General features: G+C 45.2%; 1 protein-coding gene across 2 annotated transcripts in view; it reads right to left on the reverse strand.

Moving 5' to 3' along the window:
- The window catches only part of FDC2 (2Fe-2S ferredoxin-like superfamily protein), a 53,936-nt gene extending 33,108 nt beyond the window's left edge, over window positions 1-20,828 (reverse strand). The window contains exon 1 of one of the 2 annotated variants that reach the window (XM_087698927.1): window positions 20,478-20,827. In XM_087698927.1, the coding sequence (XP_087555053.1) occupies window positions 20,478-20,768 (291 nt within the window). In that variant the 5' untranslated portion in view covers window positions 20,769-20,827. Of the gene's footprint in view, window positions 1-20,477 lie in introns of both variants that reach the window. The other variant, XM_087698928.1, reaches the window with a different exon arrangement.
- Between the last annotated feature and the right edge of the window lie 276 nt (window positions 20,829-21,104).

Consider the following 21,104-nt stretch of genomic DNA (forward strand, 5'->3'; position numbering starts at 1 on the left):
ATTGCGGTTCGTGGTTCGTGGCTGTCTTCATCATCTTCCTTGTGCTACGGCACCCTTGTTCCCTTGTATCACATTCACTCCATGATTCAAATCTTCATCATTCCATTCATCAGAGTTTCTTCTCTCTTCTCTTCTCTTTTCTATGTTTGCCGAGTTCACTCTGTCTTCCTCCCCACAAACCCTACAGTCTCGCTGGTACGTCATCTTTTAACATGGTATCAGAGCCAGTTCTGCTCAAACAATGGCAAAGATCCTCCACTCCAGTGAAGGGAAAGACCGATGGTAGGTTCGGCATCCACTTCTCTTCTTCTTCCACTGCATCAAAATCTCGTTTTTGCAAGTTTCATGTATTTTCAGCTTGCTGCCTATACCCCTTTCGTGGACGACATCACAGTCTCAGCTGTCCCTTGCTGTCATCTACAATCTGGCGCCTATTTCCAGCCTTCCACCTGCAGTTTACAGCTGTTTACAGCAGAACGACTGTTGTTGATCACTCTCCATTCAGAAAACAATCTCGTTTTTACAGATTTCAGGTATTTCAGCTTGCCGCCCACACCCCAAACACGGAGGACATCGCAGTCCAAGCTCGCCATTGCTGTCTACAACAGTCTGGCACCTGTTTCCAGGCTATCACACACTGTTCAGAGCTGATTTCAGCATATTGACTGCTGCTGCTGTTTTTTCCTGCGTTTTTAGTCTTTCTCTCTCTTACAGGCTGTATTGCCCACCTGTTGCCTGCCATTTTAGTCTTTCTCTCTCCTCACATGCATTGCAACCTCTTACTGTTGGTCGAATCCTCCCCCCCCTGGCAGCTCACATCCAGCCCTTCCACTGCCCTTCCACCCCTTGAGGCGGACATTGCGGTTCGTGCTTCACACTACCCTCACACCCCTTGAGGCGGACATTGCGGTTCGTGGTTCAGCAAGGCACACTGGTATCCATGGCTTCTTTACCAACAGATGGCCAGACTACTAGGTGCTCCTACTGTAGCACCACTAGACATACCACCGATGCTTTCCGACTTCGACCTTTGCTCCCCACCCCCCCGGAGTATATGCATCTTCCACTAGGCACTCCTTGTGCCACCTCTCCTTTCTAGGCCACAGAGATCATTTTGCATCGGCTATCAAAGTACTATGCTCAAGGCAATAAGACGCATCCGATGTGCACTAAGTCCTTTCGAGCACATGGAGGACCGATTGGCGCTATGACCTCCTGGAGATCGTCGCAATGCCAACGGCAGTCTTCTCCCACTTATTTTCCGGTATAGTGGCTTCAACGACCTACGGCTCTGCCATCCACTCCACCAAGAGACAGTGATTGTTTGATACCGTCTCCTCCTCAGTCTACTCCTTCGAGAGACAGTGGCTGCTCAACTCCTTCCTCTTCTTCAACTACCCAGTCTGCTGCACTGAGAGACAGTCTGTTGCCCACCTCTTGCTCATTCTGAGCCCCACCCTCGACTACTCAGGTTTGAGAGGCTACCTCTAGGAGCTCTTCGGCACCCCATATACCTTCTTCAGCACGACCGGCGACACTTCCTTCGTCATCAAACATTTCGGAGTTCGTGATCCATGAGTTTTTGGATTCCCTATCTACTTCAAAGGGGGATATTATTTCTTTGCCCTCGGAGGAGGCATCTACTTCTTCTTCGACTTCAGTGGGGGGCCCTCCACCTCCCACCTCAGAGGGAGAACCTACTCCACATGAAGTTCTTCACCCATCCTCTACTTTCTTGGGGTGGCTGTCTTTGACCAGTCATCTCTTCTACTAATACCCAGGATCTTCATGTACCACCTAGAATGGAACCTTGGAGGTTCAGCCACGACTTGGTGACAAGGCCTTCGATGGATGCACAGAGCTAGTGGCTTCTCTCCCGAGGTTGAGTTTTGGGTTCTCCAGTTCACTCTATCTAGTGTTCTTTACTGCAAAGTCCCTATTCGGTGGAAATCTTGGATCTTCGGGATCCTCTACATCTTCCTTCTCTTCTTCTTGCCTTGGTCACTTGGTCAGCATGGAGCCACCTCTCAAGATCAAGTACACGCATATCCTTATGGTTCTCGGCACCACACAAAGTCCGACATTCCTCCTATGCATTGCATGTTTTCATCATCTTTGTACTAGGGCGCTTGGGCAAGTGAACAATTTCCCCACAAGGAACACTGTCCAAGTGGCACCTACTACATAAGCATTGCATCTCCACCTCACTCTTCTCTTGTTCCCCTTTTTGGGTCTGAGGGGAGGTGTTGAGAAACCCTTCACCCGCAGTTTGCATTTTTACGTTTCTGCGTTTTGCGTTCAGGGTTTGTAGCCCCAAAAAGGGGCGCCATCCTAGACTAACTATGCCTATTTATAGGCCACTCTCTCATTCATTCCTCACAGCTGATTCATTCAATCTGTCACCTCTTCTCTCCAGCCTCTCCACTACCCTCACAACCCTTCAAGAAAACATTGTGGTTCGTGGTTTGTGGCTGTCATCATCATCTTCCTTGTGCTACGGCACCCTTGTTCCCTTGGATCACATTCACTCCATGATTCAGATCTTCATCATTCCATTCATCAAAGTTTCTTCTCTCTTCTCTTCTCTTCTCCATGTTTGCCGAGTTCACTCCGTGTTCCTCCCCACAAACCCTATTGTCTCGCTGGTACGTCATCTTTTGACAGCTATTGCACGTCCTCAACGGCCTTCGCCTGTTCCAATTGATTTTGATGAAGACAACCATGAGAAAGCAGTGCTTTCGACGAGTCCTCATCTGCCTCAGATTCCAACTCACATCTTCCGGCCAAGGTGAAATCCAAGGCATAGAAGAGATCCTCTTCTTTGGATCATGGAAAGGGCTTGGTGGCCCCTTCCTCAATTGCTTTCTAGTGGTGGTGGTGGTGAGGTCATCCCTCACGACTTTCCTGTGCTAGAGAGGGAGTGTGAGAGGATAGTGAGATGGGGCAACCGCGCCTCATCTATATTTCTATACAGATGCACAGGATCTAGAGAGAGATGTCCTTGACGCATTGACCAAAGTCTAGCAGGTTCAAATCCTGAAGCTGGGATTGACATCCAAGTTCATGATGGATTGGTTATTTGACAGAGAGCGGGTGGCTTTCATCTGAACCTCACATGAGGGAACACTTTGGCAGTCTAGCCAAAGAAGGGGCATCCATGGTCATTTATGCACTGTGGCATTGGTGATAGGATGGTCATGTGTGCTACATCAAAGGCATTATTGACAAACATTGAGAGCTGCTATGATCTTCTCTATCTTCAAGAACTGGTACAATCGATATCGACATTAGGTTCTCTCCAAGGCACCTTGGTGGTGGCTTGCACACCCACTACTTGGGTATCCATGGTTCTACTCTGATAGACATTGTTGTTTATACTATGATGAGACATTATCATTATCAAATCAACAATGATCTGAGAGAGGGTATTAGCAGATTAGTCAATTCATGGCTAAGTTTGTGCATGTGGTACAACATGTTGGACACCAAAGATATTTTAGGCATTTTATTTGTCAATACTTATTGTGATTTGGCATTATTTGCAGCAACATTTAATGTTGGCCAACCAGTCATATTTTATGGCATTTATTTGGCATATATATTCTCATGCTTCCTCATCTCTTGGATCTCAACTGAGCAGCAATTTGAGGAGTGAGAGTGACGGAGAGTCAGAGAGGGAGTGGAAGTACGATTAGAGTTGAGTGTACCAACAATATGTTGGTACACAAAAAATAAAATGTATTTATACTTAGGGCATATAAGGGTGCATTCACATGTACAACTAAATAATGTGCGTGTACTATACTACATGGAGGTGAAAACGGGCCTTTATCCCAACAATCTCCCACTTAGAGGTCAACCAACTCCCACTAGTCATATGCAATGCTCATGCTGAGCTTTGCTTAGACTTCTGTAGGATTGTCTTGTGTTTTGATCTTGGTCAATGTGATTAGACCATCTTCCAGAATTTGTCTAATAAAGTGATATCGCACATCTATATGCTTTGTGCGTGAATGATACATGGCATTCTTGGCCAAATATACAGCTCTCTGGCTATCACATCCCAATACTACAGTACCCATAGACATGCCGAGATCCTCTGCAAGTCTACTCAACCATATAGCTTCCTTAGAAGCTTCACTACTTGGTATGTATTCAGCTTCAATAGTACTCGTGCGACAATGTTCTACAACCTGGAACACCAAGAAACGGCCCCACCAACAACTGTAAAGACATACCCGCTGGTGGACCTATAAGTGTCCAAGTCACCTGCCATGTCTACATCACAATAACCCTACAAACTAAGTGCACCTTGCCCATAGCAAATACACTTTCTTTGTGTACCCTTTAGGTATCGAAGAATACACTTGATAGCTTCCCAATGTGTTTTGCTAGGATTTGACATAAACCTGCTAACAACTCCCACTGCATGAGCAATGTCTGGACGAGTAGCAACCATAGCATACATAAGAGAGCCACAACCCGATGCATAAGGGACTCCCTTCATAGCATTTGCTTCCACGTCATCTTTTGGGCTGTTGGCTTTACTAAGCTTAAGATAAGGAGGTAAGGGTACCCCAAAAGGCTTAGCTTCAGCCATATTAAATCTGTGCAGTACCTTTTCAATGTACTTTTCTTGAGATAAAAACAGCAATTTCTACATTCTATCTCTGAGAATCCTCATGCCCAAAATATGCTCTGCATTCCCCAAATCTTTCATGAAGAAGGCTGATTTCAGCTAATTTTTGAGAGCATCCAAACTAGTCTTTCTTTTCCCAGCTAGCAACATATCATCCACATACAAAACAAGTATGATGGGGCTGCCATCTGTATCCTTTTTCATGTACAAACAATGATCTACATGGCTACATGTAAACCCATGAGATAGCATAAAAGTATCAAACTTTTTGTGCCTGTCGTGGTACTTCCTTCAACCCATACAAGCTGCGTTTTAGTTTACACACCATCTGCTCTTTTCCAAGAACTACAAAGCCCTCCGACTGTTTCATGTAGATTTCTTCATCAATGTCACCATGCAGAAAAGTTGTTTTTACATCCATTTGGTACAGATCTAAGTCCAATACAGCAATGAGAGCAAAAAACACACGTAATGTGGTCATCTTCACAACAAGTGAGAATACCTCTTGGAAGTCAATCCCTTCCTTCTCTGCATACCCTTTAGCAACCAGTCTTGCCTTGTACTTGGGTTTCCCATCAATTGTCTTTACTTTGTAAACCCATTTGTTTGGAAGAGGCTTCCTCCCTTTGGGCAACGACACAAGATCCCAAGTATCATTAGCATACAGAGATTTAATCTCTTCCTGCATAGCTAGCTCCCACTTACTACTGAATTGGCATGACTTGGCCTCTTTGTATGTAAGAGGCTCACCCTCATCTGTAAGCATCACATAATGCAAGGAGAGGTCAAACCTATGTGATTGCCTTCTTACGCATGTAGACCTTCGTACCTAATGATCAACATTTTCAGGAATTGGATCTACCTCTAGAGATATATCATTTTCAGCATTTATTGGCTACTGTAAGCCATTTTCAGCATGCTATTCATGCTATATAGCACCTTCATTTTCATTACCAGCACCTACATTCTCATAATCAGCAAGTCTATTTTGCTGTCCATGACCTCCTTGTGCTTCTATTTGCTGTCCATCATCATCTGGCTCAAAAATAGCCAGCTGATCATCAGTTCCATTCTATGGTACAGCATCATGAGGCTCATCATTTGAAGCAATAGGTGACTGCAAATTCTGAAATTTGACCTTTTTCATGTCTTCATTGGAGGCTAAAGTACTTTTCAGCAATTTTGTCTCATTAAACATGACATTACGGCTGCGAATAATTTTCTTGGACTAAGGTAACCACACTCTGTAGCCAAATTCACCCTCATCACCATAGCCCATGAAAATGTCTTTGGTGGATTTCGGGTGGATTTCGGGTCAAGCTTACTTCTCAACTCATCTCTAACATGCACGAAGGCATCACAACCAAATATCCGTAAATGGTCATATAAGACCGATTTGCCAGACCAAACCTCCCTAGGGATGCCATTATTTAAGGACCTGTTTGGAGAGCGGTTGCAAATGTGAACTACGGTTTTGAGTGCCTCCCCCAAAATTCATGAGGGAGATTAGCAATGGACAGCATGCACCGCACTCTTTCACATAATGTCCTATTATATCTTTCAACCACCCCGTTTGAAGAAGGGTTGTAAGGAGCTATAAGCTTCCTCTTAATTCCATGCAAGTCACAAAAGGACTTGAATTCAGTGGATGTGAACTCACCCCCATTATCACTTCTCAAGCATTTCAACTTTCTACCTATCTGAGTGGTCACAAATGCATGAAAAGTTTTAAAAACAGTAAACACTTCACTTTTCTTTTTCAACAGATATACCCAAATATTTTTGGAACAATCATCAATAAAGGACACAAAATATGCAACATCACCCAGCGATTTCACGGGCATACTACATACATTAGAATGCACTAAGTCCAAGACATTGGACTTACAAGAGACACCAAAGTAAAAGGAATTTTTTATTTGCTTTCCAAAACACTCATTACAAAAGTCAAGTTTAGAGCCTTTTCCATCAACCTCTTCAGAGAGATAAGGACATCAAGTCCTTTCTGGCTCATATGGCCTAATCTCTTATGCCATAACTCCAAATGACAACCAATTTCAACAACTACAAGAAACTAGCCATTCAAAGCTTTACAATGCAAGCAATAAAAAGTGTCGTTCTTGGTTCCTTTTGCAATCAACATGGAACCCTTTTTCACTTTCCACAAACTTCCACCAAACAGCGTAGTGTAACCATGCAAATCAAGCTGACCAACAGATAGTAAACTCTTTTTAATGCCAGGCACATATCTGACATCTTTCAACACAAGCTCTTCCCCATTATCTAAAGACAAATGTACAGTGCCAATCCCATCAATGCTACAAGCATGGTTATTTCCAAGATACACCTTTCCATAACTATCTGCATTGAACATAGCAAAACACTCCAAGCAAGGAGTTACATGGAAAGAGGCACCAGAGTCTACAATCCAAGTCTGAGTGACACCATCATCAACTGACAAAAGTGCATCAATCACATCAGCCTTGGTAATCTTCATATCCTGCATGTGACATACAAGGGCATCATAATCAACTGCACATAATACATTAGCCTCTGTATCCAAAAGCTCCTCTATGACTACACTAAAGATCACATTGGCCTTTTCCTTGCCTTTGGCTGCCTCAAATACATCTGTCTTATCCTCCTTTTTCTTTTTGTCTCCTATATTCTTCTCTCTCTCTCTTGTTCCTTCTTGTAATATCTGCAATCATGCTTCTTGTGGCCCTTCCAACCACAGTAATAGCAAGTAATGTCACTCTTTTCCTTTCCTTTGCTTTTGCTTCTATTTCTCTGTCCTGCATTTGCATTTTTCTTTTCAACCCTGACTCTTATATTATAAGCTGAGTTGTTGCCTTCTCTACTAGACATATGTCTCATTTCTTCATTCAAGATTGAACCCCTCACCCCATCATATGAGAGATTGGGGTTATTGCTGAGAGAAACCACCAAGATCTCCCAAGAATCAAGCAATGTCATGATCAAAAAGATCGCCCTCAACTTATCATCAAAATCCAAATTTGCATCCTTAAGCTGATTTAAAACGCCTATAAATGCACTGGAGTTCTCAGCTGCAAGCTTTGACTCATCCAATCGCATATTCACCCACTTGCGCATTAAATGCACCTAATTAACAGGTGTGGTGACCTCATAGGTAGTTTTCAGTTCTCCCATATTGCATAACATGTATCTAAACCCTTAATGTCTGTCAAAATGTCATCAAAAACACCCATCTTAATGTAAGCCACAACCTTTTTGTTGACTCTGGCCCAATCTGCATCAGACATTTGTGCGGGTTTATCTTCCTGCAAAGCATCCTCACAATCCTTTAAGAACAATACGCCCTGCATACGGTCTTTCCAAAGGTCAAAACCATGACCATCAAATTGTTTGATTTCCATCAAACTCTTGGTGTCTGAAGTGGAAGAAGTTGCAGCCATTTTATCACGAACACAAGAGTAAATGCCCTCAACTGCAGAAGCACAAGCTGAGCCAGCAAACACACTGTTGTTCTTCCTCAAACAATAATAAATCTCTGATGAAGAAATTTACCAAATTCTGCACAAAGCCCCAAAATTTCAGGTCCAATAGTGCATAGATGTCAACCAATCTGACCAAGCTGAGCAAAATTTTAACAATGCACGAAAAGCCCCAATTTTTTGGGGTCCAATGTTAAGAAATTTTACTCAAAAGAGGGAAATTCTAACAAATTTGGTAAAATCCCCAATTTGATTGAGGTCACCATGCACAATGTCTGCAATTTGTGACCTGAATGTCACTGTCGAGCATGGATGAGATCAAATCCAAGAAAAGTCCCAAATTTTCGGGCTCAAAGTTGCACAAAATTGATGATTGTGCTTTCACGCATAAACCTCCATCAGGGGAAAGAAACGAGAGAAATTAAAGAAATTTTCTGATCAAAAATTGACGACGAGGCGCACAGCGTGTGTATGTGTGTGTGTGTGTGTTTTTGGGGGGGTGGGGGGAGGGACCCACCGGCCTGTCACGTCAGTCACGTGGCTGGTTGCCACTATCCCATCACGTCCAGTTGGTCTGCCATATGCGCCTACAGCCCTTTGGAGTCACGACGTCTTGCCATATCATGTCGTCACAGAAATCAGCCTCACGCTGACCTGGAGCCCATCGACTACAACTTGCCTGTCACCTGGTCACGCTCGACTGCAACTCACCTATTGCCTGGTCACGCTCCTATGTGTTGACTGCAGGAGTCGCCTTAGTCTACCTAGTCACCCTTGCTAGTCTTCAGCACAACCTATGCTAAACAGGCCTTGTGATTCGAGCTGCCTACACCTTAGTCTCGGGAAGCTTGCAAAACCAACCGCTTTGATACCAATTGTTGGATCTCAACTGGGGATGAGCAGCAGTTCAAGGAGTGAGACTGACGGAGAGTCAGAGAGGGAGTGGAAGTACGATTAGATTTGAGTGTACCAACAATATGTTGGTACACAAAGAATAGAATGTATTTATGCTTAGGGCATATAAGGGTGCATTCACATGTACAGCTAAATAATGTGCGTGTACTATACTACACGGAGGTGAAAACGGACCTTTATCCCAACACTCCTCCACATTCATTTTTATCACCTGACAGTTCTTGGGGAGAGGAGAGGGAGCATGTGTCACTGCCCCCACAGCTGGTGACTCAAATTGCTTCTGTACTGTCTCATGTCTTGGTATATGGATTCCATTTCTCGACCATACATCTAAATTCTCATTTGTATTGTGTTCTCTCTTTCTTTTCTTTTGTCTTCTGTTCAACAATTTATTTCAGCACATATTTATGCTTCCAACTGCACCACTTCTAACAAGCAGGGCCCTAGAAGGTCTACTCAACTGGCCCCTCAAGCTTCCAATGCATCGTTGTTTATAGCTAATTACATTGCACATTCCAAGCTAGATAGTTGGCATAAGGCACTCCACAACCCTTTGTGCCGTGAGGCCCTGGAAAAAGAACTAGATAGTATCAACTGAAATGGGACTTGGACCTTGGTGGATCATCCTTGTCACAAGCCGGTAATCGAGAGTAAGTGGATTTTTAGGACCAAGCTAAAGGCTGACGGTACTTTAGACGAATACAAGGCTCGCCTTGTAGTGCAAGGTTTCAAGCAAACGCATGGCATTGACAATGAAGAAACCTTCGCATCTATCGCTCGGTTGACATCTTTTCGTCTATTGGTTGTGCTCCCCGCTCATCAAGTTGGCCGATCTATTAGATGGACATCAAAAGTCCCTTTCTAAACAATTATTTGGAGGAGAAAGTCTATGTGGAGCAGCCTCCCAACTTTTCTTCCTCTAACCAGAATGACAAGGTATTTTACTTGCGGAAAGCTCTTTATGGGCTGAAGCAAACACTAAAGTCTTGGTACCATAGGATAGACAAGTTCTTATGGACTCATGGATATTCTACCCCCTATGATCCAAATCTACATGTGACCACTGCAAACACAAGGTTCAACTATAACTTGCTATATATTGATGACATACTTCTCACTGGCTCAAATTCTACAACCATAGCAGAAAACAAGGCAAAGCTTTGCACTACATTTGAGATGACAGGGGATGGAGATTGTTCGATTGGAGGGAAGTATCTTTCTGTCACAGCAAAAGTATACCCTACAACTAGTGGAACAGTATTGCACCAATCAAACATGGCCAGTGGCCACACCTCTAGATCCCACCCTCCATCTACATAAGGATACCTCGGGCCAGCCCCTTGATGCTCACACCTATTGCTCTAGTGTAGGGAAACTACTTTGGTTGATACATACTAGGCTAAATCTTACATACTCAATTAGTTTACTTAGTTAGTATTTTAATGCACCTAGAATGTCTCATTGGATTGCTATCTTCATGTGCTAAGATATTAAGATGTACTTATAATTATAAACTAACTTATAGTCATGGTTTATACTTACAAAGGTACACTGATTCTGACTGGGTAAGAGATACTGACACCCGATGTTTCCATGGCAGTTATCTCTATACCTTGGGCATGGCACCCATCTCTTGGGCTAGTCATAAGTAAGAGACAATGACAACTTCCACGTTTGAGACAGAGTATCAAGCTCTCTTCGATGGTACCACTAAGGCCATCTATTTGAGAAACTTGCTAGCTGCACTTTAGTTTCCTTGCGAGGCATCTACAGTTGTCTACTATAACAACCAAAGTGTCATTGCCCTTATAGGCAACTGATCATCACACCTCGGACATGGCACGTGGCGGTTCACTTCCACTTCACCAAAGAGCAGGTTAAGCTAGGCATTATTCGCCTAGAGTTTGTACCTTCCAATGACAATTTTGTAAATATTTTGACCAAGGCAGTCAACAAGCTGATTCTTCAATATCTTCTACCACGGATCAGCTTGGGTACATCCTCTACTTCTTTAGATTCAAAAGGAGAGACTGCTTCTCTCTTACTTCTTCCAGTTTGAGAGGGGGCGGTCTTCTTCCCTAATAGTGAGTCGTGACAATGATGATGTTTTCAGTTTTTCACTCTTAGACATTTTATAGTGTACATTATGGACATTTGTAACTTTATCTGTATTATTAGTATGCCACGATTATAAAAGGACGCTTGGGAAAGTGAATAATTCCCCTATGAGAGCACTGTCCAAGTGGCACTGTTGCATCACATTCTGTATGAGCATGAAACCTTATATCTTCCCTTGCATTATCCTATGCATTGGCATTTTGTTCGTGTAAACATGCATCTATGGACATTTGTCCCTTTTCGGTCACCCTTGAAATGATCGACGTTGGATCCACCATACTCATGGCATTGCACATGGCAATCTCCAAAGGCATTTTTTCCCTATACTTGCATGATGGCTTTGCTTGTCTTGCTTGCTACTACATTGTTGTGCTTGTCTCTCAACATATTCTCTATATATGATTGACACACATATACCCTTAGGTAATCCCTAGGCACTTATCCTAGTCGTATGTGGGATTGTTTTTCTTGTTTTATGAAGGTAGTGGGGCTACCCATCCTTATTTTCCGTACCTTGGGACATAGTGACTCAATGGGACAAACACTAACTTAAAATCCTTACTTAATGCTAAATCTTGTGACGAACTAAATCAAAGCCCTCAACAAAAAAAAAAAGCCCATTGTTGATTCCATCCACCTTTGAAGGACTTAGTAGGCCCCTGGGTAGCCGACAAGCTGTCAGAGATCATAGCCTGTTTTCAGGCAGGCAGCAGCAGGCAGCAGCTGCACAGTCCAGCTGCACAGTCGGACTGTGCAGTCGGACTGCCACGTGGCAGTCCGACTGCCTGCAGCTGATTTTTATCAGGCTGCGCCCTATTTTGGCGCCCCAGTCTAGGCAGATTTTCGCCTATTTATTGCTGACGATTTCAGCAGTCTGGCATTCATTCTCTGTCGCAGATTACAGACCGGTGCCGTGCAGATCTCTGTCTCTGTTCGCAGATTTCTGACAGCAGACAGTGCAGACTGCAGCAGACTTCGAGGTGGACAGCAGGTCGCATCGTCGAGGTGGAGACACGCAGTCCAGCGCACTGCGCCCGTGTATATCTTTGTATTCAGCATTCTTTATACAGCAGATCTTCAGTGTACACTGTCTCTTTCTCTCCCTTCTCTCTCTGCGTTCTCTCTCTCTCAGTCCTACGCTTCCGCACCGCTGCACTCTGACATGGTATCAGAGCAGTGTTTGAGGGCTGACTGAGCGCAGAATCAACCTGAAGAGGAGTTTCCATCGCGACACAAATTTGCGTTTTTTGCGTTTAAGGGCAGACAGGAGGGCTGCGCCTTGGAACAAGGCTGAAACGAGTGTGGGCGCACAGGAAAGGAGTACAGGTGGTGGATTTGCTGCTGTTTACTGCTGTTTGTCGCGGAGAAAGTTTGAGTTTTCAACCTAAAAGTGCAGGTTTTGCTTTTTCATCGCCTCCGGCGGGTGAAGGAGCTTCGGGACGCTGAAGAGCCTTAGCAGGCTGAGTCTACTCAGTCAGAGGGGGCTGCTTTTGCGTTTGAGAAGGCATTGCAGGTGAAGATGTCTGCAGAGATGGACTTGGAGTTCCAGGCGATTATGGACCGGAAGGTGCCTGTCCTACCGGCTCTTCCTACAGATCAGAAGCTCGACGGCGACAACTACCGCATTTGGCGCGTTATGATGTTGGCCATTCTGGAGTCCTATGATTTGGCCGAGTTGGTACAGGAAGATATTGACCGGCCCTCGGTAAGAGATGAGTCCAAACTCTCTTCCGATGCTCGTGCTGAGTTGGCCAGGGCCCAGTCTCATTGGGACAAACTGAATGCCAGGATTCGATCCTTTCTCTTTCTATCATGCACTACAGCCGTGATCGCTCACATCGAGCACTTGACGGTGGCTCGTGAGATATGGCTGGAGCTTGATCAAATGTACAATCGGATGACCCTGATGAAGAGGGTTTCTTTGGAGGTACAGATGCGGACCTTGTCCGTCAATAAGTCTTCTTCGCTAAGGGAACACATTAACAAGCTAAGGCAGCTACAGATGCAGGTTCAGAATGCGGGGAAGCCGATCTCCTCCGAAGACATGGCGATTACACTTTTGTCCCAGTTGCCGCCACGATTCGGTACATTTTACTCTGCCCTTATTGCTTCAGGGCGAGAGTCTACTCTTCGTTGGGAGGAGTTGGTTCCTATGGTCTTGGACCAAGAGGAACAGTTAAAGGGACAGAATGCTTCCAAGACGGAGGCGTTGACGGGTCAAGCCTCTCAGAAGAAGGGGAAGGACCAAAAGAAGAAGAAGGGGGATAACAAGTCCAAGAAGGACAAGGAGAAGGACAAGGACAAAGACTCCACATGCCATATTTGTGGAAAGACTGGCCATTGGAAGAAGGATTGCCCTGACAAAGACTCGAAGGACACCAAGAAGAAGGAAACCAAGGATTCTGGAGCGGTGGCTGCACCCTCATCAGCTGCATTTCTACATCTAGTTGTCATTGAGGACGCTTCACCGAATGCTTCTGATGCTGCGATGGCGGCTTCCCAATCTCAAGAGTGGATTATTGATAGTGGTGCCTCACGGCACATGACTCCTTCATCAGATGGTGTTGCCCAGCTGCGACCTTCGCGTGGGCAGGTTCTCATTGGAGACAGCTCTTCAGTTTCTATTGCAGGTTGGGGTAAGATGCAGCTTATTCCGGATGGACGAGGTGGCACCCATACTTCAGAGGTTTTGCATGTACCAGGATTGGGGTACCATCTCCTTTCAGTCCATAAGATTTGTTCCCTTGGTCTTCTGGTGGAATTTGACAGTTCTACAGTGCGAGTCCTTGATCGTGAATCGAGGAAGGTTCTATCATCTGGATATGAGGAGAACGGCATTTACAAACTGAAGTCTTCCACTGCCCTCTCTACTCTTCTTCTTACCTCACAGTCACAGTCTGAATTATGGCATGCTAGGTTTGGTCACCTGAACTATGACTATCTTCGGAAGGCGTCACGGGGACAGCTTGTTCGAGGGTTGCCGGATATAGTGGTGAGCCAGCAGCCATGTGTCTCCTGCATACGGGGGAAGCAGCATAGAGATGCCATTCCCCACACCGCTTCGCGGCGGTCTACTTCACCGATGGAGTTAGTATCTACGGATCTATGTGGCCCTATGAGGAATGAGTCCCTGCGTGGGAGCTCGTACTTCATGCTGATCGTGGATGACTATAGCAGGATGACATGGGCCTACTTTTTGGCACTAAAATCAGAAGCTTTCTCGCACTTCAAGGATTGGCTTCTCTTTGAGGAGAACCGATCAGGCCGGAAGTTGAAGACCTTGCGATCCGACAAGGGAGGTGAATTTGTCTCTAATGAATTTGCTCGGTTTTGTGCAGATAGAGGAATTCACCAGGAGTTTGCCAATACGAATACTCCACAAGAAAATGGTATTCTCGAACGGAAGAACCGCAGTGTGATCGAGATGGCGCGCACCATGATGGAGCACCGACAGACCCCTCAGGTTCTGTGGGCCGAGGCTGTGGCTACTGCAGTTCACATCCTTAACCGATCTCCTACTTCGGCCGTGGAAGGGATGACTCCATTTGAGGCGTATTTTGGGTCGAAGCCAGATGTTTCTTACTTTCGGGTCTTTGGGTGTGATGCCTATGTTCACATTCCCAAAGCTCACCGTGACAAATTCGAAGCGGCTTCCCGCAAACAGGTATTTGTTGGCTACAGCTCCCAGTCCCAAGGCTACCGACTCTATGATCCCGTCAAGCGGGATGTATATACTAGCCGTGATGTGCGGTTTGTGGAGGTTCCGGCTTCTTCAACGGGTGAGTAGCATCCCGTTCTTGGAGATCCAGGGGAGAGTTTGGCTCCTTCTACAGTTCCACTGGAGCCTGTGCCGTTTGATTATGATTCTGTTTCTGACACAGAGTCTACTGCTCCACCGGATCCTTCTGAGGAGTTACCACCGGTGGACATTCCAGAGTCTTCTACTGATGGAGAACGACGAGGGGAGGTTCGGCCTCCTCCTCGCTGGGCCCGTGATACACTCCGTGATTCAGGGATCGAGGGGGTTCCTGAGGAGTGGGGACCGCAGGATGGTCCGCGGCGGTCACGGAGGCACCAGGCGCATTCTTCGGAGCTTGTGTGCTCCAATTATTGTTTGATGTCCCGAGTTATGCAGGCTCGAGAGCCCACCTCCGTGAAGGAGGCTTTACAATCCGCCCCATGGAAGAAAGCTATGGAAGCTGAGTTGGAGGCTATTGAGAGGAATGGCACTTGGTCACTTGTGCCACGCCCCCCGAAGAAGAAGGTGATTGGAGTCAAGTGGGTCTTCAAGACCAAATATCTCAGTGATGGTACTTTGGATAAGCACAAGGCTCGCCTTGTTGCTAAGGGTTTTGCCCAGCGCCCAGGGATTGACTGTCATGACACCTTTGCCCCTACAGCTCGTATGGCAACCATTAGAGCTGTTCTTGCTTTGGCTGGCCATAGGAGATGGCCTGTTTATCAGCTGGATGTGAAGTCGGCCTTCCTGAATGGTGATTTGAAGGAGGAGATCTACGTTGAGCAGCCTCCTGGCTTTGGTTCTTCAGATGGGAAAGTCTACAGGTTGAAGAAGGCCCTGTATGGTCTCAAGCAGGCCCCGCGACCTTGGAACGAGAAGATTGATTCGTTCCTCCAGACTCAGTTGGGATATCGGCGGTCCAAGGCCGATCCGCAGCTGTATGTTCACACTTCCGAGGATGGTTGTGTGCTGTTTGTATTATATGTTGATGATTTGATTGTCACAGGTGATGATGCACAGCAGGTCCAGGAGACAAAGTCAGCTTTACATCGGACGTTCGAGATGACGGATTTGGGGCTACTCCATTTCTTTTTAGGACATGAGATTTTTCAGTCTCAGAGGGGGATCTTTCTCTCCCAACAGAGATATGTACAGGAGCTCTTGGTGTCTTTTGAGATGGAAGATTGTCGGGCCCTCTCTACTCCTATGGATCCGAACTGGAAGGCCACTTCCCACTCAGCTTCTCCTTTGGCGGATGCTTCCCGCTATCGACAGTTGATAGGGTCTTTGATTTGGCTTCTCAACACCAGGGTTGATCTATGTTTTGCTGTTGGGCTCTTGGCAGGGTTCATGAGTGAACCTAAGACGGTGCATTGGCAGGCTGCTCAGAGGATACTTCGGTATCTGAGGGGGACGTCTGATTTGGGGATTCATTACCCCGCAGGAACAGATGGGTCAGATCTTGTACTTGCAGGTTGGAGCGACTCGGATTGGGCCGGTGACGTGGACCACAGGCGGTCTACAACAGGTTACTGCTTTACTTTGGGTGCAGGTGTTATTTCTTGGAGTAGCAAGAAGCAGCCCACGGTAGCCCTTTCGTCTACTGAGGCGGAGTATCGGGCCGCGTCTTCCACCACATGCGAGGTTGTGTGGCTTCGGAGATTGTTGGAGGAGCTTGGGTGCCCCCAGACTCATCCTACATTGCTGCGATGTGACAATGAGAGTTGCATTGCCTTGGCGAGGAATCCTGTTTTTCATGCCCGGACGAAGCACATTGAGATCCAGTACCACTTCATCCGAGAAAAGCTTTTGGATGAGACCATCACTGTGGAGTATTGCAAGACGGAGGATAATCTTGCGGATTTGTTTACGAAGGCGCTTCCTCAGGCTCTACTTCGGCAACATTCCAGATCCCTCAGGCTTCTGCCCTGTCCAGGCTCTGAGAGGGGGTGTCAGAGATCATAGCCTGTTTTCAGGCAGGCAGCAGCAGGCAGCAGCTGCACAGTCCAGCTGCACAGTCGGACTGTGCAGTCGTGGCAGTCCGACTGCCTGCAGCTGATTTTTATCAGGCTGCGCCCTATTTTGGCGCCCCAGTCTAGACAGATTTTCGCCTATTTATTGCTGACGATTTCAGCAGTCTGGCATTCATTCTCTGTCGCAGATTACAGACCGGTGCCGTGCAGATCTCTGTCTCTGTTCGCAGATTTCTGACAGCAGACAGTGCAGACTGCAGCAGACTTCGAGGTGGACAGCAGGTCGCATCGTCGAGGTGGAGACACGCAGTCCAGCGCACTGCGCCCGTGTATATCTTTGTATTCAGCATTCTTTATACAGCAGATCTTCAGTGTACACTGTCTCTTTCTCTCCCTTCTCTCTCTACGTTCTCTCTCTCTCAGTCCTACGCTTCCGCACCGCTGCACTCTGACACAAGCACCCTTGGTTCAATGCCCTGGCCTCCTTGGGGTAATCACTTGGCCTCCCTTAGTAAGATAACCATCGCCTTTGTGGTCTTGGTAGGTCATTGGGCAACTAACACACACCCTTTGCTCGATGCCCTGGCTACTTTGGGGTGGGATGCCTTGGGGTAAAAGAAAATAAACACAAGGGCTTATTTCTCATGGCTCAGTTTTAGGTTTGAGAGGGAGAGGGGGTGTTGAGCTAAACAGGCATTAGCCTAACTTAAACAACTCCAAAACACGCTTAATGAATGAAGAAACCTTATTATTTTTAAAAAAACGTGATCCTAGAGAGTAATTGTGTCCCACATGCCAAACCCTAATTTTGGATGCCCAAACTTTCTATAAATAGATATGCAACTCACCACTCTCCCTCTATCTCATTTTTGCAAGTTTCAGGAGTTGTATCTTTGTTGCCCACACCCCACTCACAGAGGACACCACGGTCAAACATTTCCCTTATTGTATGCTACCATCTGACACCTGATTCTCGTCTCCATCTCCACCTGTTGGCTATCACCATCACTCTAGAGTTGTTGCCGCCTAGTCCTCTAGAGTTGCATTTATTGTTGTCGCCACCTATTGGAGCTATCGCTATCACTCTCCTTGGTCATCTAGCATATCCATTTGGTATTTTCTCTCTTTTGCCTGTCGCCTGGCCTGGTGGCTACATTTGCACTCATTTGTTGTCGCCCGATTTTTCTCTCTCCTCAAGTACCTGTGTTTTTAGTCTTTCTCTCTGCTCACTTCCTATCTACATCAAATCTAGCCTCTGGCTGCATTTTCTAGTGTTCGACACACAAAGACTACCTTGCTATGTTTCGGGATCCATTTTGGAGTATGACACATTCTCCAACTCATAACCTCTGCCTTGATCCCAGAGATACGAGAGTTCGAGGTTCAATATTCATTGCATAGTGTGTTTGAACTTTGCTGCATGAGCATCATATATATAGTAGTCATTCACTTCATTATTCATTGTGTTCACTGTCTCTAAGTTACCCTAACCCTAATTGTAATCTGTGTTATCAGTTTGTGCTTTGTTGTACAATTAATTTTGTGTTTTCTATATTTAGAGCATCTCTTCACATTGAGCCTTTCAAAGTAAATTTGAATTTTTATTGCCTCCAAATAAAGGTTTGTATGCTTTTTTGGCATTGGGAGGGGCTACCCAACACATGCGATATCATTTAAGGCACAATAGGATGTCTTCTAAGGTGGACATGGAATTTCAATCCATCCTGGACCACAAGGTCCCTATTCTACCAACTCTTCTCTAATATCACAAGCTCAATGGAAAGAACTTTAAAATTTAGGGAGGGAGTGCTGATGGAGGCCTTTCTAGAGTCTTATGATATAGATGAACTCATGACTGAAGCCATTGACCATCCAATGGTCAACAAGACTTCAACCATTTCTTAAGCCAAGAAATCACAATTGTAGAAGGCCCAAACACATTGGGATAAATTGAATGCTCGCATTCATCGTTCATATTCCTCTCATTTACACCAACAAGCATATGATAGTTGCCAAGAAAATATGGTTACATCTTGATCAACTATATGAGGTATAGTCACTTTTGGTGACATTTGTTCAGTGTATTAGTGGGATTGACACTTTGCCAATATTGGCTAATCATCTATCGAGCTCCATTGTAGAAGTCCTACATGTTCTAGAATTGGGCTTTCCACTCCTCTTTGTTCATGGCCTTACTAGACTTGGTACCCAGGTTGTCTTCACCAAACAAGCCATCTATATTGAGGATTCTTCTTTAAGAGCCATTTTAGCAACAAGTTGGTAGGAGAGGGGGCCATACAGGCTCCATTTTCCTTTTATACATGGTTCTCAGTGGCAGTCTTCCACATCCGCACCCGTTCCCAACTACACATCATCTATTCTACAAGTTCCATACCATCCCCCATGACCTGTTCTGGTGGTTTCCTTGTAACTCCCATCCCTTTCAAAGGGGAAAAATCTTGATGATGTGGCTCTGGTTCCCTCACCCCTTATGTTTAAGAGAGGGATTCCCAAATCTTGAGAAGCTTCTTCATCAACAAACTTATTCAGCTTTGGCACTTCTTCTGCCCCCTTTGGATCCATTCCATCTTCTTTGGCCTTTAGCGACATCCAAGATTTGCAAGGGGGTGTTAACAATTGTGTATATCATACATAATCATCTCCTACCTCTGAGACACAATCTAAATCGGATAGGGACATTAGCTCTAAATTTCTGTCTATCATGTATTTTGATGGAGGAGGCAGCTCTTTCTAGAGCATGCATTTCTTTTGCAATCCGCTTTAGGTATATTCACACTAGCAGGTTAGTTTCCAACTTTTGCATTTCTTTTTCAATGGATCTAGACTATGTTCACACTAGCCTCAATGAGGCAACAAATAGATCTAGTAGGCGAGAGCATTCTCTTGATTATAGTGACAAGATGATCACATGGGCTACTTCAACGACATTGTTGGCAGACATAGAGAGTTGCTATGATTCTTCTCTATTTTCAAAAGCTGGTATGATCAATATCAACATCGGGTTATCATTGAGGCACCTTGATAGTGGCTTGCGCACCCACTGCTTGGGTATCCATGGTCCTATCTAATGGTCATCATTGTATGTACTATGATGAGTCCTTATCATTATATATTACATTGTACCAAATCATCCATGATTTGAGAGAGGGTGTAAGCAGAAATGTCAGTTCATGTGTGAGTCTATGCATATCCCAATGACTAGGCACCGTAGACTATTTTAGGTATTTTTCTTATGCCTCATTTATGAAGTTTTGGTCATTTTATGCTAGCCAACCTCATTGTTATTATCTTATTCAGCTGGCAAACCTTTTGAGGTGCATCTATCTTTTGTCTCATAGGCCAATTTGGCTTCTCTCTATGTGTGCCCGCGAGCATGCTCATACAGGCATGTATGTGTGCTAGGAGAGCCATGACTAAATGACTATTTCCTTTGTTGCTTATTCTATTTTATTTACCCAAGACGATACATAATGGACTTGTAGAATCCATCATTTGGCCCATAGGGCATGTTGGCTTTCACTACAAGTTAAAACTCTCTCTCTCTCTCTCTCTCTCTCTCTCTCTCATGAGTGGGCGAAAGAAAATCGAGCACATACCTCTGGCACTTGAAATTGGTGCACGATGCCGCATTTCCTGTCGTGGACGGTGACGGTATGGATAGGAACGTCGATGGAGGCGGGATCGATGGGGGTGGTCCTGAACTCTCCTTCGTCTTTGTGCTTCACTGCCCTTACCTTGACTGCACTGCCAAACGAAGAAGAAGAAGAAGAAAAGGAAGACGACGATAATGAAGAAGAGAGCAGTGATGATGACGATGACGATGATGAGGGACGAGAGATGGCGTCCCTCTCCCAAAGCGGTGTCCGGCCTCCCATCGTCACAGCCATACCGGTTGTGAACCAAGTAGCAAATGGATATGGTATAATTTTTGAGCCACATAATTCAACTTCGAGTGGGCTCTATATATAATAACGTCCTGAATTTTGTGGAAATTCATAAATGCTATTTTAAATCCTGTATGGTCAGTCGAATGGGGTCCTAGCCCATGTGGTTAGCTCATGGGTTAGATTTAGTGGATGCATGAGTTCAAACCTTGGTTTGCGCGTAAATCGCACTATTTGTCCGCATTTAAAATTCGCTTACTCCTTTTTCATACCAACCATCCACTTTTTGGGAAAAAAAATCACTTCACAATTAAATAAAAAAACCTAAAACCCATCAAT

Source organism: Lygodium microphyllum, chromosome 18 (genome assembly GCF_053477565.2).
Source record: "Lygodium microphyllum isolate KBCC chromosome 18, Lygodium_microphyllum_v1.1.10, whole genome shotgun sequence".
NCBI lineage: Eukaryota > Viridiplantae > Streptophyta > Polypodiopsida > Schizaeales > Lygodiaceae > Lygodium > Lygodium microphyllum.